General features: G+C 33.6%; 4 protein-coding genes across 13 annotated transcripts; 1 reads left to right on the top strand and 3 right to left on the bottom strand.

The window, feature by feature from the left end:
* Positions 1-888: 888 nt before the first annotated feature.
* cdm (importin-13-like protein cdm) lies at positions 889-6,001 on the bottom strand. Its single transcript, XM_066741832.1, has 8 exons — positions 4,528-6,001; positions 4,277-4,441; positions 4,050-4,202; positions 3,686-3,933; positions 2,842-3,613; positions 1,849-2,761; positions 1,600-1,746; positions 889-1,148 (listed from the first exon to the last, which is right to left on the bottom strand). Exons 1-8 carry the CDS (start codon positions 4,666-4,668, stop codon positions 898-900), a joined length of 2,790 nt encoding a protein of 929 aa, XP_066597929.1. The 5' UTR covers positions 4,669-6,001; the 3' UTR covers positions 889-897.
* A 301-nt stretch (positions 6,002-6,302) lies between these two features.
* On the top strand, positions 6,303-7,472 carry baf (barrier to autointegration factor). 2 transcript variants are annotated; one of them, XM_066741118.1, is made up of 3 exons: positions 6,303-6,562; positions 6,946-7,076; positions 7,192-7,472. In XM_066741118.1, the coding sequence occupies exons 2-3, from the start codon at positions 6,951-6,953 to the stop codon at positions 7,336-7,338; spliced, it is 273 nt and encodes a 90-aa protein (XP_066597215.1). In that variant the 5' UTR covers positions 6,303-6,562; positions 6,946-6,950; the 3' UTR covers positions 7,339-7,472. The 2 variants fall into 2 exon arrangements, with proteins under 2 accessions (XP_066597215.1, XP_066597213.1); XM_066741116.1 differs by lacking the exon at positions 6,303-6,562 and adding an exon at positions 6,571-6,694.
* Positions 7,473-7,516: 44 nt separating this feature from the next.
* Positions 7,517-12,240, bottom strand: LOC136782013 (leucine-rich PPR motif-containing protein, mitochondrial-like). 7 transcript variants are annotated; one of them, XR_010824048.1, is made up of 19 exons: positions 11,999-12,239; positions 11,724-11,869; positions 11,495-11,617; positions 11,132-11,399; positions 10,824-11,055; positions 10,581-10,760; positions 10,297-10,513; positions 10,004-10,213; positions 9,747-9,943; positions 9,627-9,683; positions 9,420-9,551; positions 9,160-9,346; positions 8,948-9,086; positions 8,616-8,871; positions 8,346-8,505; positions 8,041-8,266; positions 7,871-7,975; positions 7,711-7,789; positions 7,517-7,628 (listed from the first exon to the last, which is right to left on the bottom strand). XR_010824048.1 is itself a non-coding variant. In XM_066741115.1 (17 exons), exons 1-17 carry the CDS (start codon positions 12,127-12,129, stop codon positions 7,937-7,939), a joined length of 2,892 nt encoding a protein of 963 aa, XP_066597212.1. In that variant the 5' UTR covers positions 12,130-12,240; the 3' UTR covers positions 7,660-7,936. The 7 variants fall into 7 exon arrangements, 2 of the variants coding, with proteins under 2 accessions (XP_066597212.1, XP_066597211.1); XR_010824050.1 differs by lacking the exon at positions 7,517-7,628 and having other exon boundaries at positions 7,644-7,789; positions 7,871-7,967; positions 11,999-12,240; XR_010824047.1 differs by lacking the exon at positions 7,517-7,628 and having other exon boundaries at positions 7,645-7,789.
* A 1,556-nt stretch (positions 12,241-13,796) lies between these two features.
* LOC136782396 (uncharacterized) lies at positions 13,797-18,000 on the bottom strand. 3 transcript variants are annotated; one of them, XM_066741816.1, is made up of 4 exons: positions 17,333-18,000; positions 15,960-16,209; positions 15,580-15,877; positions 13,797-15,499 (listed from the first exon to the last, which is right to left on the bottom strand). In XM_066741816.1, the coding sequence occupies exons 1-4, from the start codon at positions 17,420-17,422 to the stop codon at positions 13,972-13,974; spliced, it is 2,166 nt and encodes a 721-aa protein (XP_066597913.1). In that variant the 5' UTR covers positions 17,423-18,000; the 3' UTR covers positions 13,797-13,971. The 3 variants fall into 3 exon arrangements, with proteins under 3 accessions (XP_066597913.1, XP_066597914.1, XP_066597915.1); XM_066741817.1 differs by lacking the exon at positions 17,333-18,000 and adding an exon at positions 16,312-16,545; XM_066741818.1 differs by lacking the exon at positions 17,333-18,000 and having other exon boundaries at positions 15,580-15,897; positions 15,960-16,087.
* Positions 18,001-18,258: the final 258 nt, after the last annotated feature.

Raw genomic sequence — 18,258 nt, forward strand, 5'->3', positions numbered from 1 at the left:
TGGTATTCAGAGAAGTTTTGTGCAAAAATTTAAAAGCTATATCTCTGATAGTCATAGAAATAAACGAGTTATTACATTCTTCTTTAAAGCATTTTATAAACGTTATATACAGGACGTTCGTACAATACTCCCTCTCTCCTATTATTTCGGAAGTGATACATTTTTGAAAAATAGAAAAATACGTGTTTTCTTCTTCAAAAACGCATTGCTCTTCCGAAATAATAATATAGGAATGTTGTATGAATATTGTGTATACACGTGCATACATATGTACCTTTTTTATTATGTTTTAAGAAATCTAGTATAACAATTTTTTCTTGTACGTGATATGTACTATGCATACTGCATTACTGGTTCTCTCGTGTAAAGTATCATCCGATTAATTTCAGATACAGTAATTTGTATATGACTATAGTCCATATCATTGCAAAACTGTATAGACATAAATTATAAACTAGAGATTGTTGTAATAATCGAATGTAGTATGGATTTAAAGGTTGAGCAAATTGTTGAGCGGTAGTTCTTTTATTTTATGTACTTTTTTTTACAACTTTACTTGAAGTAAAAATTTACAAATACCACGAAAATATTTCCTTCCGCTTGTCTATTTACAATACGTTTGATAATCAGATCATTGTAATCCACAAATACGTAATCTATTTAAAAAAAGAAGAATAAAATCTTTATATTCATTTCTACGAAACAATAATCTTAAGCATTTTGTTCTTCCCTCTCGTAATCGAATAATCTGTCATAAAACCAAGTGCACACGACGTGCATTTATAGTAAAATATAATACATATATACTAAATAAAAATATTAGAAGTAAAATAAGCAATTTCGCTATTTCCATCAGTGAAAATATAATGTTCATTATTCTTTTTAATTTCAGAATACTCAAAGGATTGCAGTCTGTTGACGACATAGCATACTAAAATCTTTTAATACCGAGTAAAGCCTGGCTTTATTTATCCTCTCGCGTAAAACACTATTCTTAAATGCGTCTCTTTGCGTTATAGTCACAGCAAGAGAGGAAGTCTTTTCCAAAGCCGTTTGAAGCCATTGCTTATTCCACGTAAAGCATGTTTTATTTAATGCCAATAGAATCTCGGCATGAGGCTCCAAACTGTTTCTTGGTATTTCTCCAGCTGCAAAAATAAAAATGTAATACAAGAATAAGTATGGTCCTACCTGTTTAAACAAGAAATAGAGAAAATCTCTATTGAGTTATAAAAGCAAGGCGGAAATAGAACAACATTACAGAACGGCTCAACCTGAAATTTTAGTTTTCAAAAACGCGTTATTCTAAATCTGACTATCTTCAGAAGTGATTTTCGAATCCCCGGAGGAATATCTTTGAGATAAAATCCGTTTCTAAAATTTTACCTTATTTTCATGTTATAAAAATTATTTATTAAACAATTTTTATTTTTGTATTGAAAATTTTATTGTTTCGTCCAAAAAGTGCTGTTCTAATGATTCTAAAATAGGTGCTGAAATTGAAATCTGTCTTCCAATAACAGTTTTTAAAAATTAAATTCTAGGTGAAACTGCTTTATGCCAGTGTGGTCTTCCGTTAAATACTTTTTGACTACTTACCGATACAACGAACTATTGTAAAAACTATATCTTGACCGACTGGCTGAATAAATGTTTGCAAATGCGGGCTCTGCATAATGGCGTGAGTAAGGAAATGCCCAGCGGCTTTTGTTGTTCCAGTCTCAGCTAGCACAAGACACGCGGTTCCTTAAATGAAAAAAGACACGATTTTCTAAACAGTCACATATATGGACAAAATGAATGTAAGAAACAATTATTTGTATTGTTTCTTCTCTCTATTTTTCTTACCATATTGCAGCATCTGCGGGATCTGTTCGGGAGCTCTTAACAGCATCGTTGCATTTTTTTTACAAATTTGCGCTAATAAGGCAAAATATGCCTCCATTAGGTCCGAGAGATCGGACAAATTTCCTCCGACGGATTTGCATGCGTTAATAGTACTCAACGTTAAAGAGCTCATCTCAACGAAAACAGGCCCGATAATGTTATTAGGATCTTTTCCAAATAACAACGCTAACTGATTTAAAAGATTCAGAGCTGCGGGATGCGGATGAGTTCTATAAGAGTATAATAAAATGGTCACGAGAGGAGCGGCATCGATTTCTGGTTGCAGCAAAGTTGACAATGACTTTTGAGCACATGTGTGCATCGCTTTTAAAGTGGCATCATCTCGACTCCATTCCGGATGTAGGACAATTTTATTGAATATGGGAATGACGCCATCCAACACTGTTTTTCCAATCGAACCCTCGAGAGTTGAAAAGAAAACAGCGATCATTTTCAGCTGACCGCTCACGTTAGATTTTGCAAGAGAAATAGGCTCTTCCAAGAGCCTTTGAATTTTCATAACGCACAAGCCAAGCGTCGCCTCTAAGTACATTATTTGATCATCCACGGTGTTTAATGTATTTATTAATTTTCCTGCCGCGTACATCAATCGCAAATCTTCACCAGCAGTATTGGCTGTTGCATTAGGCAATATTTTGCCAATAGTAGTAAGTATTTTCGGTGCAAATGGTGCCATATGTGAGTCACATTCCCGGGCTACATCCTTAAGCGCCATACTAGCGAATGGTGCGCTGATCTGTCCTCCCAGCAGGCCCGTTGTTATAAGCTGCAGCACCCTTTCTAACCACGGTATGGGGTGCATTCCAATCCATTCTGCGTAAGCACCCATGGTAGAACACGCGCAAGCAAGAACCTTAAAGAATAATTGTTATGAGGATGTTTGAGATCGAAAAATTCGAAAGCATTCATTCACAGATTAAAATGGACTCTTACCTCCCTAGGATAAAGATCGTATGGCACATTGGATAGGACCAAATTTAATAAAGCAGGTACATATTGCGACTCTTGGGTTCCAATGCTTACGGCTAGAGCTTTGAATGCGTGCAGCGTCGATTCAACGTTTGCCCATTTTTCGACACTGCTCATTGGTTCACTAAGACGTTGGCCAAGCAGCATCAGAAGGTCTTGTCCCAATACGCGGTAGCAATAATCTAACGTATCCGCTGCGTCTTGCCTGTAGCATCTAAATAATTCTCTTTCTTCAGCGTCGCCGGCTTCGCACTCAGATAATGGCAAGGTAGCTTTTCGTAACAATGCTTGAGCCAAGCGCGCATAGATTGGCTTCAATGCACGTTGCGCTTGATTCTCCAGCGGTGGATCGAGGGTGGTCAGGTCATCCTGCAGAGCGTACCAAAATCCAAATGGGATGCAGCTCCGTTTTTCGTCGATCGGATAGCGTCCTTCCAGTTCTGAACACTCTAATAAAAGTTCAATCAACGTCTCCGAAGTCCATCTCTCCATTTCATCACCGTTTTCCGTTTCGGTTAGCGCTATCAGCAGTGTTCTACTGTGTGTCTCTCCTATAGCTGTTAAAATCTCACAAAAGTATTTTCCACCATACTGACGTGCCATACCAACTATATTTCTTGTCCAGCTCCAAAAGGTTTGTGGCTTTTTGTGCAGCTCGCAATGGGTCATGATCATGATCAAACAATCCTGTGAGGCCTCCCAAGCTTTTCCATTATCTTCATTGGCTTGATCCTCCCTTTAAAATTGAAAGAACACATGTATTTAATATTTTATGTATTTATTTATCCATTTGCCTTTGTATAAATACCTCTGAGGTACATAATGAGAAGCTGCTTGTGCCAAATGTGAATAAATCTGTCCAGTAATATCCAAAGGTAGTTGCCCAATTTTTAGCCAAGCCAAAGTACACTCCAGTGCCAGTATGTACAATTGATTCATCTGTCCATTAGTATTACACAAGGAGAAAACTTGCTGAAGAAACCAGGCAGTTTTGGGCCAATTCCCAATCAAGCCTTCTCTCAATTTAGCACATTTATATCCTTGTCTTTTTTCAAACTATATAAATGAAAGAGACTAATCTTGAGTGGAAAGAGGTAAAAGTTGAAATAACATTAAATGTATGAAAAATTTAATGCTATTTATACAATATTTAGTGAAAATTATTCTATTACCTCAGTAGGAATAGATGTCAGTACCCTTAGAAGTAGCTCCAAACCCAGAAGTGAATCATACGGCAATACTTCCATAAGTCTTTCTACAAAATTTTTTTCTTGTTCGCCAATCTCTATCTCTATAAATTTACTATTGACAAAAATTGCAGCCAACTATAATAAAAATATCTATTGAACAATCTACCAAAACATGTAGACATAATTATATACATTGTACATATACAAACCGTTTGACAAAGTTTTGAAAGAACAATTTTAGTCATATTTGGCTGTTTCAGTGCTTCAAGGACACATTGCTCCAAAGTAGAGTAATTTGCCCTAGGAATTTGATGCCATTGTTTTGAGATTTTAGTATGTAATGTTGTAGCTGCGAAGAATTGTACCTCCCATGACTGCAAAATAGATAAATTATTTCAAGGGCAATGAAGAATATCACCTAGCAGTAAGTCGTACAGAAAAAATATAATTGTGATCACACCTTTGAAGGTCCTAACAAAAGCCACACAAATTCCCAAGCTTCCGGCGAAGCTTGAACCTGTAGAAGCCAATTATGAATTTCATTGTTTCCTGTAGCATAAAACTGTTTGATTGCTTGCTCCACCTTAACAGCATGATCCATACCACACTATTATCAATTGTCAATGAATACACCGTATAAAACCCCTTTTAGGTTATGCCCATTATATGTTTGGATGGATGCTATACATATAGACTACTGCTCCATACTTCTCAACTCACCGTCACTAGGTGGCTACAGCGCGGAGCAGCATTCTCGCTAGCAAGTTTTTACTCACGTTATATTTAAGTGCGCCAGCCGCTCTATCTAAGTAACAGCTCGCTCGAGCTAGACCCGTGCTGCTCGAATTCAGAGCCCTGTGTCTCCTGTTAATATTTTTCATTAACCCATCTGCGGTTCCACTTGGAAGCGTAGTCTTTTCCATCCCATCCTTATTATCCTATAGACATCTTTTAGTCATCCAATTGACTAAAAAATACATAAAGCATGTCTTTAAGATATTTCTCATGCTTTATGGGATCTCCGAAAACAACGTCCCTAGGATGTCATATGTTTCGGTCTTGTTCTAGATGATTTTATCAATAGTGGCTTCTCCATATGAATGTAAAAATGACCAAAGAGTAATTCTTACATTTAAATAAAATCTGGATAACTCCGAAATATTTTCCCATACAGCACACTTGACTAAACGTTGTTTTATAGACATCTTTTAGTCATCCAGTTGACTAAAAGACACCTAAAAGTTGTCTTAAAGCTACTAGGTGCTCTATGGGTAACCTTCGTAATTCGGATTCCTCTAGAATATTTCTCACTATGTTTTTTGCGCTATTCATCTCGTAGAGGTTCACGCCTAGAGCATCTATTAATTTTTTTTAACGTTGGAAGCTAAAACTCCAACTTTTTCTGCACATATTAATTTGGCAATAATATTAGTTTTTTTACAAAATGCCTCCATTTGTATATTTAGTTTGAACTGTTTGTATTCGGCCACCTCTGTTTCCATAATCAACGTTAGCAATTCAAGAGATTTTTCTGATACTGTTGGATCCATTTTGCCTGAAAAAAAATAGATTAATTATATTAAAACGGTACCAAAACCGTCACAGAGTATAATATAATTAAATTGTTTAAAGAGGAATAATTTAAGAAACATACTAAGTTTTATAAATTTCTTTAAAGGAATGCACAAATGTTAAGAAACTGGACACTAGTTGGCTGGTGACCACTGACACTGATATGACTGAATATTCTACAACTTAAATATAAGCAACGACTATACCGGCCTTCTATTACCCATACAGCACATTTGACTAAATGTTGTCTTATAGACATCTTTTAGTCATCCAATTGACTAAAAGACACCGAAAAGATGTTTTTAAGTCACTAGGTTCTTTATGGGTCTCCACCAGTAATGTATGTAAATCAATTGTTAACGGGATCCCTCACGCCTACTTTATCGACAGTTCAAGTCAATAAACAATTAGTTTAATAAAATTCAAATGCGAAGCAAATTGAACAATCGGGCGTTTGTTGAACAATGTGCCAGTCCTAACGAGTCAAACGAACTTAAAAACACTCAAATTAGTTGAAAAATAACGCTGTACCATTGTGCTGCGTTCTTGAAGAGAGGTTACTTTTGGTTATTTCCACTTTAAGAACGCGGGACAGTGGTACAGCGTTATTTTTCAACTAATTTGAGTTTGTTTAAGCTCGATTGACTCGTTAGAATTGGCACCTTGTCATAAAGAAGCCCGTTTTTGCAATTTGCTTCGCTTTTGACTTTTATTAAACGAATTGTTTATTAACTTGTACTGTCTGTAAAGTACGCGTGAGGGATCCCGTTAAGTTTTGTTTATGAATCCCGGGGTTAGAGTCAGGGATGAAACGGGTGATTGCTCAATGCTCATGCTGTTTGCGAGCCGCGGGGTCCCGCGGCAATCCTAGCCGATAGGCGGGGCTGCTGACGCTTTTCCATCCTAGAGTTCCTCTAGTAAAAGTAAGTTGGCAACGCTGGTTTTAGGTTAGGAAATGTGACGGGGTTATTGTTATTAGTTGGGTTCAGTTGGTTTCAATTTGATGCATTTGATCTGACGCCTTTTTTTGGATTCTCTCAGTTAACAAGCTCTAGGTAAATAAAAAATTGAATGATTAAGTTAATTCTAATACATTGGAAATTTAAAGAAAATAAAGTCAGTAACGAGTAATCAATAATTATTTTAAGATCCTTGAACGTTCCACTTCTTTTATTAAGTATACTTTTTATATAGAAGTTTTTCTCTATTATGATGTCTGTTTTTGTTATACAGTTATTATTTGTCACATCAGATTTTTAATAATATATACATATAAAACTTAACCGTTTGATTTACTTTTTAATAGAAATAATGTCAAGTACATCTCAAAAACACAAAAATTTCATAGCTGAGCCCATGGGCAATAAGCCGGTTACGGACTTGGCTGGAGTCGGCGATGTTTTGGGCAAAAGGTTAGAAAATGCCGGTTTTGATAAGGTAAAATAAATATTCTTATAAATTTTCTTCTAGAATGAATAAAAACTTTCATATTAACAATTAAACTAGCAATAACTTTATTAACTAAAAATATAAACATTTTTTTAAAATTTAGGCTTACGTCGTTCTGGGTCAATACTTGGTTTTAAAAAAAGACAAAGAACTTTTCGTTGAATGGATGAAAGACACTTGTGCAGCTAACTCAAAACAATCAAACGATTGCTACCAATGTCTTACGGATTGGTGTGAAGAATTTTTGTAAATTAATTATAGATTAGGATTTCTTTGAGACTAAAACATTTGATTGTAAAGCAATAATTATATTAAAAAATACAGTTTGACCAATTATCTATAATCATAGTAAGTAAGAAATATAACTTTTTTACTAAATAAAAAGGTGATTTTCCGTTTACTAAAAATATATAAATGATAAAGTTGTTGCAAAAGTCATGATTTAGAATAAAAAATATTTTTCTCAATTATCAGTTAAGTAAAAGTTATTATAATTAGACCTTCAAATTCTCATATTGACCTAGAAGCTTCCAAATATGCCTACAATAATAAATTTAATTAGGCAATTAATCTATTGAGATAAATTTATTCGTCTTATAAATAAAAAATTAATGTACTTTACATGTCAATTTACAATATAGTAAAAATTTCACATTAAAGATAACTTTGGAAATAATTTATTATCCATTTGAGTGAAAGATCTATAAATATTTACAAAACTATAATATTGTTATGAGCTGCTATTATTTTAGTTACTCAATTAATTTTATGATTTTGTTTACCTTTTGAATACATTATGTACTTTATTTGCACAAGCTGGTAGATTGGATTATTAATTATTTTCTGCATTATGCATGAATAAGTGCGTCTTCTGCAATTCTGAAATACTAACGAATTCACATTAAAATTCAAGTAAAACTTTTAAAATATTTATAGAAAAAAAGTTATTTACATTGATCTATGGCCTTCTTTATTTTCAAGATTGCTAATGTTAGATAAATTTTCTGTGTGTGACACAAACTTTTCATTAAACAGATTTAAATTCTTCGCCTCTACCATTTTATTGTTTCTGTTTAACAAAGCATAAAGTCGGTCATAAATCATCATGGTAGGAGCAATACAATCATCTTGCATTCTTATTAATAATTGTAATCCTTTTGACCAATTATTATTAGCATCTGAAACAAAAAAAAGTTAAGCAATTTCTAAACAAAAAAAATATATTTTCTGTCATATTCAATACAAAATTTTTTTGACCATATATTGCTAAAAGAGACTCGTATATTATTATTTGATTTTCAGGGACTAGCTGTTTTACAACATCCAAAAGTCTTTCAAGAATTCGCTCCTCTTTTTTAATTATTAAACTCTTTATCCTTTGCTTCCATCCAGTACTTTTTAAATTTAGCTTAGATCTCTGTAATTAGCCAGTAATTAATAGCAATAAGGATTAGTAAAAGATGAGTGAAGTACATTAAACTTCAATATTAATATTAATATAATCATTATAAAATAGAAATTTTATACCTGGAAAATTTTCATGGCCTCACGTGACAAATTGTTCTCTAATAAATCTAACCCCAAATCAGCTAATGCATTTTGCAAGCCAACAATTTCACTGTAACTATTTATGAGTTTTTGCAAATTTTCAGCATCTTTTGTAAGTATTAAATACTTTGTAATTTGTTTTCTAATAAAATAGTAATTTCTAAAATTTACACTTTGTGTGTATACTGCCATTGATAAGTTTTGAAAGTTTTCTAATGCCTTTGATATATCTTTACTAGAAATAAAATATACATGGATATGTTAAGTATTATTATAAACTTATTTAAAAAAAAAATAAGTTATGCTTATACCTGTACAACTGAAGGAGTATTTGTACTTCTTTATAAACACTAGAAGATGGAGAACAATTTGCAGATAACATTTGCTCTAGGTCGTTAATGGAAAAAAGATTCTTATCAATTACTTCAGCCTGAATTTGCTTATATGTATCTGTGGTATAATTATATTAAAATAAATACCATTGATTAATAAAAGTATGGTGATAAAACTTGTAATAAATTACCAATCATACTGATATAGTTGTTTTCCAAGTTTGATACTAAGAGATTAATATAACATTTGGCTAAACTTAATTTAACCATATTGTTAGATAAAAATTTATCTTTCTCCAAAACATAATTGTGTTCGCAAAAATATCGTAAGATTCTTGGTGCCATAGTAGTAATGATTTCTTCATTATTTTCATTTTCCTAAAATATCAAACGGACAACAGTTTAATCTTCAAAAATTGCTAACTGGAAAGATCAATACTACTTCACTTACCTCTAATAACTTAATTAGTTCATTTTTATAATTCTTTTTTATATATAAATGTAATAATTCAATTTTGGTTGGATTTAATGGAATGCCTAATCTTTCTTTATCTTTCAATAATTGTTTCAACTGAGCCACTGCCTAATATATAATTTTTAATGCATTATTCACAATTTAGCTCCATGTCAATTTTAATAAACATTAATAAAATTTTACCTGATCTTCTAACCGTTGAGTAGATTTATAGTGCTTTTTGTTTAACAACTTTTCCATCTAAAATTGATATATAATTAATTGAATCGAATTGCTATTTTATCAGCTAATATTTAAACATACTTGTTTCATTAAAAGTGGTTGCATATCTATGAATTCCTTATAAACTATTTCTTTAGAGATTTTACCATTCTTATCATACAAGAAATCTGTGATAGACATTATTCCCTCCAATTGCTGCTGAGTTTGAAGTTTACATAATGCATGCAGGAGATTTATTCTTAACTTTTCATAAAAGTATTTAGTTGGATATTTTTTAACTGTAAAATGAATAAAAATTAATTGATACCTTAATTTAGCTGACACAATAGTATACTTACTGTATTCGACACTAGAAATGATATCTTTATGAAACAAAAGCCTATTTACAAAGGCATTATCAAATTCAACTGTAGGTACTCCAAGCTGTCTCAATTCCTCTCTTAATTCCTGAACTTCAACTTTTTTTGGAATAATATACATTTCCAGGGTTTCGGAATTAGGTAAAATATTGAAATCTTTTTTCATTACTTCAACCAAACCTAAAATGTCTGTAAATTTGATGATTATAATTAGTAGCTTAATATATTTAAAAATCCTATTGAAAAGTAATAATATATAATTATTTTGATACCTTTTATTTTATCAGATTCTCTATTGAACTGAGCAAAAATAGGCATGAAATAACATGGTCTAATTTCACCACCAATCTTTTTGTAGTTGTATAATAATTCTAGTATGTAATTTATATTTCCAAATGGGTAGCTATGATAAATAGATGATAAAAGTGCTATTTTCCTCATTTGTTCATTTTTAAAACTTGTACATATATTTATGACTTTTTCCATTGGCTAAAAGGAATATTTCTTATTATTGATACTGTTTTTATGATTCACAAATATATATATTTTTTCTTACCAATTTATTGTTTACAAAAATACCCATAATATGTTTTAAAATTGTAAAGTTGTGAGGTTCTGTTGACATCATGATTTGCGCAATTTTTATTGCAGGTTCAATGTAATTTGCCTCTACTAAATGTGACAAAATATTTAATTCATCTAAACCATAATAACCACTTTGCAGTAGAGGTAACAACTAAAATTATCAATTTTATTATATTCTTCGAATGTTATATAGTAAATATCAACATTTTGTTACCTGCTCAAGTTCTGCTTCATAACCATTTTCTGCCAATGTATACATTATTTCCAATATATGCTGCATTTTTATAGGCAAATTCTGTAATTCAATTGTATTCAACATGTTTTTTAATTTTTGCATATTACCAGTTTTGGCATGGGACAATAAAATGGCAATGTGTGTCTCAATACCTGGTTCAATATGAGACTCTTGCATAATATTGATAATTCCTTTTGCATTTTCAAAATCTCTGTAATTAAGATAGTTTACATGTTGCAAGTTTTATATACCTTTTTACACATTAAGATAAATTTTCTAACATTTACCCTATATTCGTATATCCTGTTATCAATGTGCTAAAAATATTTTCATTTAAAGGAAAATTTTTCTCTTTCATAATTAATAAAATTTCCATAGCTTTATTTAAATCTTTGGTTTTACAATAGTATTGTAAAAATTTTTGATATAGGCTCATATTGGGTTCAATTCCCTTACTTCTAATATCTGCCTCAATATTTTCTAATGAAAGTGATGTATTATTTTCTAAATGAGCTTGAATCAATGCAGTATAGTGAGAAATCTCTAACTTATATCCTACAATATGAAATAGTAATGTTTCCTTATTAATTAATTAATTAATTATTTATCTTACTGTAAATTAAGTATTCAATATGTTAATTTGGCTATACCATTTCTTTTCAAAAATAACAACAAACTATTCAATATTTTTGTCCTTTCAATTGTTGGATAAATCGCTAGGTATTTACCGCAGCCTTTTATCATCCTTGTTACATTATCCTCATCCATAAGGTCTAAAATATAAAGCACCAGAATACCCTTAATATTGAATTCCTATACTTTTTTAATGTGTTTGAGCTTAAGAGAAAAGTACTAGTTACATGATGAGAAGATATTTACTTTTTAAATGTACCATAGCCGAGAGGGTCTTTTCAAAATCCTTTATTTCCAAAAACTGATTTTTCTGTACTTTAAGAATTACTTTATTATCGTAATTGTAAGCAGCCTCTTTATTATATTTCAAATAATCTGCTTCAAGTGAATTTCTGAAAATGGTAAACCAGTTTCATAAAAAGGTAAAAAATGTTTGACAAATACTGCTACAGCAGTTTATGAAAGAGTTATTAAGAGAAATTAAATAATTAGCGAATAAAAGATAAGAATTCCTTACTAACCTATAAATCGGAAGTTTCATTTGGGCTTCGGAAATATTTGAATTACATCGGTGGGCATTATTTAAACATCCAGGATATAATAATTTACTTATATAACGTACGTTTTTACAATATTGTAGTATGTTACTCATTTTTAAACGTTATTTAATGATTTAATTAAATATTTTATCGCTTATTTTACCACACTACACATACAAAATCTTCAGCTCCACTCCACACAACATTGGATGCATTGGATTAGCTTCAGCGCCCTCAAGCCCTCAAGTCTCAACCAGTCAATCCACTCAGGGCGCGTTCATGGAGACGCTATAGGTCTGTTCTTTTTCGCTGTTTGCTGCACTAGTGCAATAAGTTAGAGTGGAGAAAACATGTATGTTTGTCTTATTTCAACTAATTGCATTAGTTCGATAGTGCAGCGAAAAGAAACAAACGGTATATCAACGCTACTCTGCGCACACATTTCAATCATTTTTCTATGCGCAGTAGCGTTGGCAGTGCTAAAAGCGTGCTCCGTGAACGCGCCTTCAATCCTCGTACTCCTCGTTTATTTATTGCAGTCATGCTTCTTTTCTTTGGACCGGTTGTTCCATCCTATTGGCATATTGGCACACGTCTGGATAAATTTATCCGTTTGGTAAAGCTTGAAATTGAATAGAATTTACTACAGTTTGTAAGTTAGTCATATTTGGGTAAAAAGGTCGATTTTGCGGTCTCGGAGGCTGACCACCTGTGCATAGGACTATTGAATTTTTCGCGCGCACAAGTTTTCTCTGGACCAACCACACGGAAACTGCGTAGAAATAGTCTTGAGATAGGTCAGATTCATGGCTGAACTCGAAAATATTGAGTTTCCATCGATTTATTGGGTTTTTGGTCGATTCTTGGTAATATGAAAGATAGGCCTCTCGTGAACCCTCGATAACCAGAGGTCATAGCTTCGTTCTCAATGTTCCTGTTTAGTTGCCATATCATGAGTTAAGCCGTATTGAGTTGGGTTGGGAGGATAGTGGGTGTTGGGTGGAAATTCTGGATTTACCAAGCAGATAAATTTTACCAATAGGTGGAAAAACCGGCCCTTTATCTTTTATTTCATTTACTTCGAACGCGATGTATTTTAGATGTGTTTAGTGATGTATGCTAAGCAGTGCTAAGCTAGCAGTGCAGTCGCTAAGTGCTAACTGCTGAGCTATGCTACGCTATTTTCAAAGGACATCCCGCGAGCGACAGTAATTTGTGTCTTCTTCAGCAACAATAGCGCTACAAAGCTTTTTGCGTCAGAACTACTCAGAACAGATCAGATTAGATCAGATCACTGCAAGATCACTGATGATCACTGATCAGAGCTATAGGGCACTTCTAAAGACCGATTTCCAGCTACCATTTTTCCCTCATTTAACACTCTCAATTAAAATACACTCTATAGTTGTGTTCCAGTTAATATAACCGATCAATTTTGCCAAGTAAAATACTAGTATATAATTATTATAATATGATGTACCAATGGGCATTTTCTATTTCAATATTTTTGTAAGCAACCTTACAATAATTGAAAATGCCAATATTGTCAAAAAATGCCTATTTAAATGATCGGCAAACGGTTATTTTTGAGTCAGTATTTCTATTTTACTATCGTACCTAATATTGGCGAATATTCTTTTACTACATCTTAACGAGTCTTATTAATAATCAAATAAATTTCTCTTGTCATCTCGCTTGGTAATTTGGTATATCAATTTTGCATCATCTCACAGGTGGATTGTCGCAGGTAAAGGAAAGAGAAGAAATATATATATATTTTTTTATAAAACACAAGTTTTACACGCTGACTTTATTCTCTTTTTAACAACAACGATTGCTTAAATCTAAAATAGTAAAAATGGAGACTAAAAGCGAGTAATCGAAGAGGTAATGCAATAAACCTGGCAAAGATGGCTACAAAAAATAGAGGTTAAAAGGTCGTGTCAAAGATGGGTCTAAAGACAATAGCAATATAGGCGCATGTTGAACTCGTCAACACAAGCACTCTGTCTGCCATAAGCATTGAGTCTGCTGACAGATCCTATGAGCTTTCTGGTTTTGTCGTAGCTTCTGTATCTTACGGATCCTTCGAAGATTCCATTGCCAGGCAGAGCTTGCAGGGTAACCGTATAGTCCACCCAAGGTGCAGTCTTATTTTCATTATTGTTTACGCCTGTCCAGGCCTTAGTGCTTCTGATTGTTTTTAAAGATAACTGAGCGCATTGCGGATAACTCCTGAGCATTTTGTTGAGCTCCTCGATGACGAATTTGGCGCTTTCTTCGGAGCCACTGTCACTCAAGGCCACATCACTGACCTCGTGGCACATGCAAAAATGGCCAGGTATTTCCGCCATTTCGCAAGTTCTGTGATCTGGAACAGATAGGAACCAGCTGATACCCCTCGGAATCTTTTCGGAGGCCATCGACTGACTCCTGAATCTGATCACGTGCTCCTCGAGTCTATTGGGCTCCAAAATATCCATCAACGTTTCGTGAAGGTCAAAGGGGGTCGTTAAACTCCTGGTGTTCCTACGCAAATTAGCCCAGGCTACTTGGTACCTCTTTTTCCACCGATCTGGTAAAACCATGAAGACGAAGGGTAAATTGTCCTCGCTTCGACCTTGGTAGGTTTGTCTGAAACTACCCCATCTCATTCCATGATCACTCATCATAATCAATACTGTATTCTTCAGGAGGTTTCCTTTTTCGAGGTCACCGACGAATTTCGAATACGACTCATCCCCCAGTTGAGGATACGTAAAAAAGTCGTGAGTGAGACTGGCTTCCCAGAAGAAGGCAAAGTAGAGGTCGCTGGAGAAGACATTGGCTACTTTACTGGTGTAATCGAGAAGATTGTCGAAGGTCTTCCTGGTACCCACACAGAGGTTTGCATTGAGCTTGTGGGTGTTGCCAATATCGTTCTCAGTGGCAACGCAATATGGTCGCAAATAGTAATCTGTTGGTTGATTCTTGAACCCTGGTTTTAGGTAATTGAAGGTAGTAATTTTGCAGGCATCCTCACCGAAGATCGTACGATATCCGGATGAACTAAAATTCTTCCAGATGAAAGGACAGTTGTCGTAAGGTGTTTTCTTGTCCTTCCAGCAGTGTTTTTGGAGCTCATCTTGATTCATTCCTGACAGAACTGGAACCAGATTGGGGTAAGTGTTGTCAGCAACCTTGTTGTAACCCAACATTTCGACTGCACCCAACTTTCGCAGGGACTTGACAGTTTTGGGCATCATCCTGTGGAAGTTGAGCCTCGACACCGAGTCCAGACCCACTACGAGAATACTAGGCTGTACGAACTCTTCAGCTTTTTGGATTTTCAAGTCTGAGCAACGCTTCTCCACTGCATCCTTGCGTGGCACAAAAGCGTGGTAATCCTTGTACACTTTTTTGTTGTCTCGACTACACTCGATTTTGATGAATTCCACATTGATCGATCTCGACCCTTCGAAAGGAATGCACTCTGTATCGAATCTAGGAGAAAGAATCGTTGATCACAGTCTCTATTGACTAAAATTGTATCACAAACGATTTATCAGATTCTGTGAACTTACGAAATTGCCTCGTCACTGTCCTTCGATCTCCAAAAGTTCCTGTAGCAACAGTTTATCTTCTCTGATTCGTTGTAATAATATTCTCTGGCTGCTGGATTTACGTAAATAGCACTAACGTTGGATAAAATCAGCGGTGGCTGTTCTCCATTCTCGCATTTTATAGGTTCCTCCTTCTCAATGTATTTTTTTATCGATGGATCGAAAGGGTCCATTTCCGGTATTCTACATCCTTTATTTTTAACGAGGTAGCCAGGAGTCATTACTGGTTTCGGTAAAGTTGCTATTTCAACGTAGCTTTCTGCAATGTTTTTTCAATGACTTCAAATCAATCAGGGAATTTGTAGGATGATCGATTGCCATAGGAAAACTTTGAAATATACCTGGTGTACCATTATTGCCGAAGGTTCTGAGCTTGATGACCCGAAATTGGCCAGTGATGTAGCTATTGATGACCAGCAGGGAGGTCAATAAGAAAATCAGTATGATGATTATCCACTTTCGTAAACGTAAGCCACTCTTTTGTACTTTGATTTCAAACGTCCTTGAGTCTCTTCCATTATTCTTTGCTATCCTGCTGGAACTACGTTCTACTTGTTGAAATTTGGCCGTCTTTTGGTCCTTCGGCTTGAGCTGTAATCGGTAGAATTACATTAGTATTCACTTTAATTTAAATAAAATTAACTTAAAGTAAATTGGTCGATGAAAGTTCTTAAAAGTTTTCAACAATTCTACCCTTAAAGCTAACTGTTCTCACTCAACATGTGGGAATTTTGAACTGAAACTTTTTCATTAGTCAAGAAACAAATGTTAGTAAATTTAAAGATGACTAGATGGAATTTTTAATAGTGTACGTGATATGCGTTAAAATTGTATTGGAAATACTAGTCGCGAAATTTTCTCCAAGGTCTCCTTTATCTGAAAAATAGTTCCGTTAATAATTCAGTAATGGACTGTGAAATAATCAGTGATATCCGCCCCTTTTAATCTCGCGTATGAATAAATCTTTCATGATTTGAACAATGCAATCATTTGTCAACCTATGGAAACGATATTATATTTACTCGGCCTTTAATGTTCTGATAAGTTTTAATAACAATATAGATGCTGTATTTAATTGATATATCTCATGCTATTCATATTTTATCAAACTTTTTATCAAATCTAACTGTTTCTAGTGCTTGTTAAAATTGAGATTAGATAAATTAGATTGGGCACATATTTAGTCACAAAAATTTCATCATTGATTGCTGATTTATTTGAGTGATTATTTGAAATTGAAGATTGACATTACTCAAAATAGTAAAGGGACAATGTTGTTATTTATAAAAATTACTACACCTTAGGATAACTCTGTTTCTAAATATCTATACCTTTAAATGAACAAAATTCTGTTTATAATTAAATAACTAATAATGAAATACTTAAAAACAAATTACTATAAATTGAATTAATTTTACTTTTGTACAAAAATATTGCAAGCAATTAATTAAGCACTATTTAATAAGTGCGATAAAAATTATTAACAAAAATTAAAACACCGAATTTTCTAAAATGGCTTGTCATTGATTAAAATTCAATAAAAAAGGAATTTTTTTTATTAATTTGGTATATTTATAAAACACAAACAACAGAAATTTCTTTATCGTCAAATGGAAGTATGTCTGATTAGTACAGCAGCTAAAGAGTTTGTGTTAATGAATGAAATGAATGAGAAGAGCGAAACGAAAAAATGAAAAACTTCGTGACATCTTACCTCGTGGTAGAAATAATTTTCACGCATACCAGATAGGTTCTGCGGTGTCAACGAATGTCCAATTTGTACCGCCACATTCAATATATACATTTTACATTAATCTCGTGTTATCATTTGGCCGATATTAGGTGATATCCATTAAGATAATTTTATTTATTCTTATAAGGACGATAGGCATAATGAACTATAATCGTATCAATTGTTCAGTGCTTAATGGCAGGATTAAATTATTAGGCTCATGATTGTTGCTTCCGTTTCTTAAGATAGGCCATAGAATGCTGTTTATGTCTTAACTCGGGATAACTTCTCGATAACATAGCATTTGGCCAATTCTCTATTATTAATTATTCTCACGCTATGTGCACTTGGATTTTCTCAAACAGATAAAGTTTCCGGTTCCAATTAAACTGAAGCAATCAGGATTTTCCACACTGCAGGTTAAATTTTCATTGATGGTATGTCAAAGCCTCGTCATCGGGTCAAATTTACTGCATCCACGATAATCCTGTTCAGGTATGGAGCTTGAAAATCAGGTTTGATCAGCTGATGAAAAAATTCTCACTTTTTTACTCATTTAGGTTTTGTCCCTAAAAAATCTGATAGAATTTGATAAAATTATATAAATTTGTTTAGCAAATTAAATAATTTTTTTTATTTCAGAATACGCGACACGTTATGCACCAGGAGTTAAAATTTTGGAACAGGTGACTGAAGTGAGATAACGATCGGATAGCACTAGATCTCACGATGAGGAGAGATAACAGGGTGACTTTATCCTGATTATGAAAAAATCCACTTTCACATTTTAGGGTGTACGAGGAGATAGGTTTGGATTTGGGATGTAAGACGAGTGGAGGAGTCACGTGGGAGACCTGCAGCCACCGATCCTTAAGATCAGAACGGCGCTGAGGCGTTGTCGCGCTTGC

Source organism: Prorops nasuta, unplaced genomic scaffold (genome assembly GCF_024137725.1).
Source record: "Prorops nasuta isolate Cenicafe-Biocafe unplaced genomic scaffold, Cenicafe_Pnas_1.2 PNAS00025, whole genome shotgun sequence".
Lineage (NCBI taxonomy): Eukaryota > Metazoa > Arthropoda > Insecta > Hymenoptera > Bethylidae > Prorops > Prorops nasuta.

Bases quoted from the DNA above. Each gene is read 5' to 3' on its own strand.
- cdm (XM_066741832.1), bottom strand. From the start codon at position 4,668: ATGGATCATGCTGTTAAGGTGGAGCAAGCAATCAAACAGTTTTATGCT. The intron at 4,442-4,527 runs GTGTGATCACAA...TCTATTTTGCAG, and splicing joins TTTTGTTAGGACCTTCAAAG to TCATGGGAGGTACAATTCTT. The intron at 1,149-1,599 runs GTAAGTAGTCAA...TTATTTTTGCAG, and splicing joins TACAATAGTTCGTTGTATCG to CTGGAGAAATACCAAGAAAC.
- baf (XM_066741118.1), top strand. From the start codon at position 6,951: ATGTCAAGTACATCTCAAAAACACAAAAATTTCATAGCTGAGCCCATG. The intron at 7,077-7,191 runs GTAAAATAAATA...TTTAAAATTTAG, and splicing joins AAAATGCCGGTTTTGATAAG to GCTTACGTCGTTCTGGGTCA.
- LOC136782013 (XM_066741114.1), bottom strand. From the start codon at position 12,129: ATGAGTAACATACTACAATATTGTAAAAACGTACGTTATATAAGTAAA. The intron at 11,618-11,723 runs GTAAATATCTTC...TTTATATTTTAG, and splicing joins GGCTATGGTACATTTAAAAA to ACCTTATGGATGAGGATAAT. The intron at 8,267-8,345 runs GTCAAAAAAATT...TTTTTGTTTCAG, and splicing joins GTCTCTTTTAGCAATATATG to ATGCTAATAATAATTGGTCA.
- LOC136782396 (XM_066741816.1), bottom strand. From the start codon at position 17,422: ATGTATATATTGAATGTGGCGGTACAAATTGGACATTCGTTGACACCG. The intron at 16,210-17,332 runs GTAAGATGTCAC...TACCGATTACAG, and splicing joins AAAATTATTTCTACCACGAG to CTCAAGCCGAAGGACCAAAA. The intron at 15,500-15,579 runs GTAAGTTCACAG...TCTTTCTCCTAG, and splicing joins GACAGTGACGAGGCAATTTC to ATTCGATACAGAGTGCATTC.